General features: G+C 33.0%; 1 protein-coding gene across 1 annotated transcript; it reads right to left on the reverse strand.

The window, feature by feature from the left end:
* Window positions 1-429: 429 nt before the first annotated feature.
* LOC110100210 lies at window positions 430-1,467 on the reverse strand. The gene is made up of 2 exons (XM_020827631.1): window positions 628-1,467; window positions 430-585 (listed from the first exon to the last, which is right to left on the reverse strand). Exons 1-2 carry the CDS (start codon window positions 1,465-1,467, stop codon window positions 430-432), a joined length of 996 nt encoding a protein of 331 aa, XP_020683290.1.
* Between the last annotated feature and the right edge of the window lie 5,983 nt (window positions 1,468-7,450).

Genomic DNA, 7,450 nt, shown 5'->3' on the forward strand with positions numbered 1-7,450 from the left:
GCACCAGCATTCCACCTGAAAGATGAGCAGCTGGAACATGAAAAAATTCCCAATCATTCCCAATGAGGTAATCAACCTCCCTCCTACCAATATAAGACATCTTAGTCGCCAAGAGACCAATAAAACAAACATCCTGCTCTCTAACCATCTCCTTCAAATACAAGGCGACCTCCCTCTTCCTATCCCCCCTGCAATTCCAAAGTAAAAGAGTAGAAATTATATTTTTGCTGGGGATTCCTCCCCACACATGGAACTCACCCTTCCATCCCTTCTCTTCTTCTTATGTCCTGTTACAAGAGGTCCCAAAGATCTTAACTCTTTAGCAAGTTTAATCTTATTTTCCCCACATTGAGAACCCACATCAACATACATTAAATCTAAATCATTCAAATTCATCCCAGTATCTCCAGCCCCATCAGTCTCCCCAATCTAGTGAGTAAGCAAGTCCTTCGACTTATCAGCCTCCTCATTGTTATTCACGGGTTCTTCTCCAATATCATTAAGCAGGACATCAAATCTGCTACTAACAACAATCGACTGCATATTTTCTTTTACAGTTTTCTGCTGCCCATCCACTGCCTTCTTCTAATCAAGCATTTTATCAGACAGCATACCCGGAGCACTTACAGTATCCACATTCTTCATCTCAGCTGGGATTACTTTCTGCACAAAGTTAATCCCCATATTCTCCATCCTGTTATTCTTACGTTCATTCATACGTCCACCACCACCATTTTCCTTAACAAAGCATTTGGTTTTGAATTGTACAAGTATCCATGGGCCATATTCTGACTTGATCACACCAGGATTGGCTTCGGGAATTATCTTCCTAAATTCATCTGCCACAGGATTAATGGCCTGATCTGTAATCCCCTGAACAACCTCCTCAGGGCATTCAGCCTTATAATGTCCTACACGACCACAATGATAGCAAAACATATCCACCTTCTCACACTCCACCCGTTGAAAAAATCTGCCAACTGATCCCTCTATCCAAACTCCGTTCGATAGCTTCTTCTCTAGATCAATTTTGACACATACACGAGCAAATTCCCGCTTCCCTCGTCGAAAGGTATTCCCATCTATGTACATCGGCATCCCAAATTGAGATGTTATTCTCGCTATGTTATCTTCATCCCAGCAGTATAGTGGTAAACAGGGGAATCGGATCCAAATGGGAGCAGAGATCCCCTTGAAGGAGTAAGGATCAAATGCAGAAGTCCATCGATCCATTCCAACAATGTAGCCACCAACAAACCACGGTCCACCATTGAGAATTTCCTCCACGGCCTCCTCCGTCCTGAACAAACAAAGGATCCAATTCATGCCAATTGACGTTATGTGGAATCCTCCATACTTGCTATACTGTTTCCTCAATTCCATACTACACACAGGGAATGGCACATTATTACCCAAAACTTTAATCACAACAAAATGCCTCAAGACGTGCTTATTTTTCAACTCCATCTCCAAATTTAACTTAACAGCGACCCCATCTTTCGATAATTCAACTTTCTCTCTATTCCAGTCGATCTTGATTTGCTTCGGCTTTGTCTAGGCATTAACAACCTCATTTAAACTTTCTTGTTTATTGGTATCCTCCATCACCATTCCGTCGATAGTCGAATCCATTCCAGAGTTTTTAACAGAACCAAGAGTAATATCCTGTTCCTAACCATTCATAATTTTCAGATCATAATCCGTACACCGATCCTCATTCATCCCAGAAGTTTCAGAAAATTTACAACCCTTCAAAAATTCAACACCCGATTTCATAGAATCAAGATTTAATGTACCTGGCATCAAAAGCTCCCCATTCTTCATAACCGCTCCATCTTCCACAATCGCCTTCTTGCCCTTGCCTTCAACCACAAGTTGACGAGGCGGAAGTCTCTTAGTCTTATGTACAAACTGACATCGTATAATACAAAAAGTTTAATACTGAATAAGTTAGTCTTATATAATTTTCTATGAACCCATTTTGTATAATGTGAATCTTCTATACAAACCCAATATTATATATTATAAATTATTTAAACTAACACATGAAATCACAAGAATTATCTCAACAACAAGTACAAAATCTCAACAGCATGTAAAATAAAAGAAGTAACAACTAAAATCCTAAGGGACCTTGGTCTGAGTGTGGTTGAGGAGTAAACATTATAAAGTAGCTATTTATCATAGCTACTTGCATATTAATATAATTAAATTAGCTTCAAATCTATTCCATATCTTCGATGTACCTTGCATCATTTTGGTTTAGGTGATTCTCAATTAGATCAAAACATTGATCAAAATGAGATTTCAGTCTGTCAAAATGCTAGACAAATTTTTCATAGAAAATCTGTTTGGGTTTAAGTGCAGGGGAAAATACTGTAGCAAGGGCTCCTTCTTCTCCCTCTGAATCTTATCCCTCAAATCGGTAGAACATGAATTGGATATGCTGGACTGGAAATGGACAAAGAAACTGAAACTCAGATCACAGGTTGATCTATTTTGGTGGAGAATTTGTAGCAATACTCTACCTTCTAATAGTCTTCTCCATCATAGAGGTATAATTGTTGATAAAGATTGTCCAAGACATTGTCAAGCTATAGAAGACATGGAACATATTGCAGTTAGATGCAAAATTATCAAAGAAATTTGTAAGAAGTTGAATAATTGTAATTTTTATCCGCCTTCTTTTAATTCTTTAGATGACTGTCTTAAAGCTTTAAAGAATTATTCGGAGAAGAACCCTCTAATGGGTAATCTGAATTGTTCAATGATCTATTTCGGTTGGAAAAGTAGAAATAAAATTTCTCATGGTGGCAATGAAGATACCGTCTCTTTCTTAGCTGCTAATGCTTTGGATTATGCATTTGGCTCATTCCGTCATAATACAGTTTGGGATAACTGGGGAGCTAATCAGCACCTATCTGTGCTGGAATTGAATGCTTGGCTTCCTCCACCTCCCGGCTGGATCAAATGCAACGTGGACGCTGCTTTATCTAGTAATTATGCTACTGGTATTGGTGGTGTATTCAGGGATGAATATGGAAGATTTTATGGAGCTTTTGGTTACAATATCAATTACTGGGACATAGCTCAAGTGGAAGTTCTCTCTATTCTATCTTTTAGAAGATATGTCCAAGATTGGATGCTTGATGCTAAAGGTATTATTATTGAAGGTGATAATCATAATGTTATCTTATTATTTCAAAGGGTTCTTCATAATAAGTCTATTTCTGAAGAATTTCTAAACCCAAAGGATTTAGATTTTCTTAAAGACTTTAAACAAGTAGTTTTTTCTTTTATTAGAAGAGAATGTAATAAGTTAGCCGATGAGTGTGCTAACCTTGCTATTACTTCAGATTTCTTTTGGAAAGATCTGAATGATAGTGATATTCCTCCTTCATTTATTAATGTTTTGAAGAAGGAATTTATTGGTACATAGTTGATTTAATAAAATTTGCTCTATTCATTTTCTCAAAAAAAATAAATACTTGATCACTACCAAAAAGTGCATAAAAAGAGGCATAGGTAAAGTAAATAGAAAGTTGAGTGGGAGGATTAGGATGGTTTAGATTGTACTTCTTTTTTAAAATATTAGAAACTAAGTGTCATAAGGACACATTTTTCTTCCTCCTATTATGATGAAGTCCAATATCTAAAAGTTTATATATGTAGTCCATGAATAGTTTGGCTTCATCAATAGGAGTGTTGTTCATTATAAGGTATGTGATAGTAGATAAAAGAGGTGTCAAATTTATATAATCACTATCCTTGGGAATAACAGAAGTTCTCAAGACATGTTGGATTATACTGGCATTTTGGATAAGGGTATACACATGAGAAAGATGGTTTACCTATGCAACACCTCGAAGAGTTTTGTTAATTTCAGACTAATCAAAATCTTTTCTAGAGGTCATGATGTGTGATCTAACTCTATGGGTTCTATGATGAAGGAAGTTTCTGGAATCTTCCTTAGTTAGTTCAACTGACTACTTAAAGACATAAGATATAATCCTAGAGTAATCTTGGTTCACTTTCATGTTTGCAAGAAAATTTTGGAAAGTTTCTTGATGATAGACATAGATCAAGGTGAGGATAAAAGAAAATTGAGTCATGGCAAAAGGAGGCATAACAGAGAAGTTTATGTCACTTTGAATAAGGTGATGAGATGGACTAATCTTGGATCCAAAAGAAAATTTGTAGGGTTCCTTATTTTCCTTAGAAAGAAAGTTCTTGACTCTACCAGAGCGAGAGGATGAGCCCTTGGAAGTATGTGGATGTTTTCTACTGCTGGCCATTCCTAAAGCTTAGACTCGAGATGGTTTAAGATCAAAACGGATTGTGAAGAAAAAATCATCCTTGACCTTTCAATTTAAAGAAAAATAATCTATCATATAGTAAAAATTTTGATTATACGTATGATTTTAAAATCATACTGGATGAAAAACATTTCGTACATATGAATAAAAAGGGCAAAAAATAAAATGACTTTTCATAAACTGTCATTCCTTATGTATCATTTTGTATAAACTTTTTTATCATATGATCGTAAAGATGAACACCTATTTGTCTGAGATGATTAAAATATTAAAGACCATTTTTGATGGTTAGGTTCATCCACATGAAAAATAGACTACAAGATCATACAAATGTAATATGATTTCATACATACGATCTATGACCAATAACTGACTTTTGAAAAACTATTACCAATCGTACAGATGAATAATCAATGATCATATAAACAATGATGACATCATAAACCATGATATGCATTAAAAATTTCATTCTCGCATGCTCAACTCCAAAAAAACCATATACATGCTATAGAATTCATACATTATGAAAATGTTCGTACAATAGGAAAGAAAAACACACTCTGGACATGATAAATAAAGACTCTATTAAAACACAGTTCACACTAGATCTATGACAAGTAACACTGTAATCAAAATTAAAACTAAATAATAACATAATAAAATAAACAAAAACTAAGGAAACAAAAATACACAAACAAATAAATTAAGAAACAAACAAATACATCAATGCATTATAATTCCTATTAGTAAAATTTCAATTTTAATCATTATGATCAATAACACGTAATCTAGTACTTAAAGTGCAAAATGTTTCAAAAGCCAGAGGTTTTATAAAAATATCTACAAGTTGATTCTCAATAGCACCATGATGTAATTTAATATCTCCTTCACCAACACGATCTCTAATAAAGTGATGCTTTATATCAATATGCTTGGTTTTGAGATGTTGAATAGGATTCTTTGAAATTCATGTGGCACTTTATTACAAAAAATTTAAATAATGCCAACTGAAAATCCTAAGTCAATAAGTTGTTTTTTTAAGCCAAGAACATGTGCCACACAATTACCTAATGAAATGTAATCTACTTTAGCATTAGAAAGTGCTACTGAATTCTATTTTCTGCCAGAATAAAAAACTGAAGTGTTTTATATGAATTAACAAATTTTAGAAGTACTTTTTCAATAAACTCTACATCTTATAAAATTTTAATCAAAATAGCTAATTATCTCAAAAGAAGAGTTATGCTTAGAATACTAAATCCCTAAGTTTTGAGTTCCCAAAAGATATCTCAGAATTCTCTTAATATCAGTCAGGTATGATTCTATTAAAATAGCTTAAAATATAGCATACAAACAAATACTAAATATGATATCTTATCTTTTAGCATGAAAATAAAGAAATGATCCAATTATTCCTCTAATTTTATTTTATTCAATAGATTTTCCCTTAGAGTACTTATCTAACTGTACTAAAGACCTCATTGGTTTATTCACTAGTTTAGCATTATCCATTTCATATTTCTTAAGGATGTCCGTAATATACTTATATTATCTAAGAAATGATCCTTCCATATTTTGTACTATGCTAAAAGAAAGAAAGTAACTTAAGTCTCCCATCAATCTCATTTCAAATTCACTACTCAGTATTTAAAAAAAAATCATCACAAATACTTTTATTGGTGGATCCAAACAAGATATCATCAATATATATTTGAACTATGATTATGTTATTTTTTTAAGAAGAGAGTTGTGTCCACACTTCCTTTAACAAATGATCTTTCTAAAAGGAAAGTGTTTAACCACTCATACCAAGCCCTAGGTACCTATTGTCATACATATAATGCCTTTCTAAATTTAAACACAAGATTTGGGAATTTTGATTTTTTAAAACTTGAAGGTTGCTCAACCCTTAATATCTTCCTGTATCACCCCATTAATAAAGGCACTCTTAACATCCATTTGAATCAATTTAAAACCTTTAAAATATGCAAAGGCTAGTAACACCCTTATCACTTCAAATCTGGCTACAAGGGAAAAAGTTTCTTTAAAATCAATTCTTTCTATTTGATTATACCAAATAGCCACCAATCTTGCCTTGCTTCTAATCACAACACCCAAATCATTCATTTTATTTTTGAACACTTACTTAGTTATAACAATACTTTGATCTTCATGCCTTTGAATCAATTCTCAAAAATCATTTCTAATAAATTGATTCAAATTTTCTTGCATGACCAAAATCCAAAATTTATTCGAAAGTGCTTAATTTATATTAGTGGGTTCAATCATTAATATAAAGGCAGAATGGTTCACTTCTTTGTTAAGTACATGCCTAGTTCTAATACCCTCACTAAGTTCACCTAAAATCTATTCTTTAGGTTGACTCACAAAAATTTCATTCTCTTGGAAAAGTATTTTTGTTCTTACATTCTCTTCCAAATTTGCCTTTTTCAATTCCTTGGGAGATATCTTTAATATGATCTCCTTTCAACATCAGATCTTCCAAAAAATTATATTCATCAAAAACTGTATGTGTGGTCTCCTCAACTGCCAAGGTTCTGTAGTTAAAACCCTCTAAGATTTGCCAAAACTAGGATATCCTAGAAAAATTCTTTCATTAGATTTATGATCTAATTTTCCAAAAGGAGTTTATGACATTATTTTGAATGAACACCTTATATCCAAAAATATGCAAATATTAAAGATTAGGTGTTCTCCCCTTAAGAAGTTCATAAGGTGTCTTGTTCAACTTTGATCTAATCTTCATCCTATTCAGAATATAACAAGCCGTACTAATCGCTTCAATCAAAAATTATTTTAAAAGTGAATATTCTACCAGCATGGCTCTAGCACCTTTTATCAAAGTTTATTCTTTTTTTTTTTGACAACCCCATTATGCTGAGGGGTTCTAGGTGCTAAAATATTGTGATAAATTCCTTATTCTCTATAAAAAAACTTCAAATTTCTTAATTTCAAACTCTCCTCTATAATCTCTTTGAATTGATAAAGTTTCACACCCTAGTTTCCTATAAATCCAAGTAAAAAAGTTTCTAAATTCATCAATTAATTCACTCTTATGAGATAAGAATTTGAACCAAGTGAATCTTAAAAATCATCAACTATTATAAGCCCAA

Source organism: Dendrobium catenatum, unplaced genomic scaffold (assembly GCF_001605985.2).
Source record: "Dendrobium catenatum unplaced genomic scaffold, ASM160598v2 fragScaff_scaffold_933, whole genome shotgun sequence".
NCBI lineage: Eukaryota > Viridiplantae > Streptophyta > Magnoliopsida > Asparagales > Orchidaceae > Dendrobium > Dendrobium catenatum.

Bases quoted from the DNA above. Each gene is read 5' to 3' on its own strand.
- LOC110100210 (XM_020827631.1), bottom strand. From the start codon at position 1,467: ATGGAGTTGAAAAATAAGCACGTCTTGAGGCATTTTGTTGTGATTAAA. The intron at 586-627 runs GTAAGTGCTCCG...ATGCTTGATTAG, and splicing joins AGATGAAGAATGTGGATACT to AAGAAGGCAGTGGATGGGCA.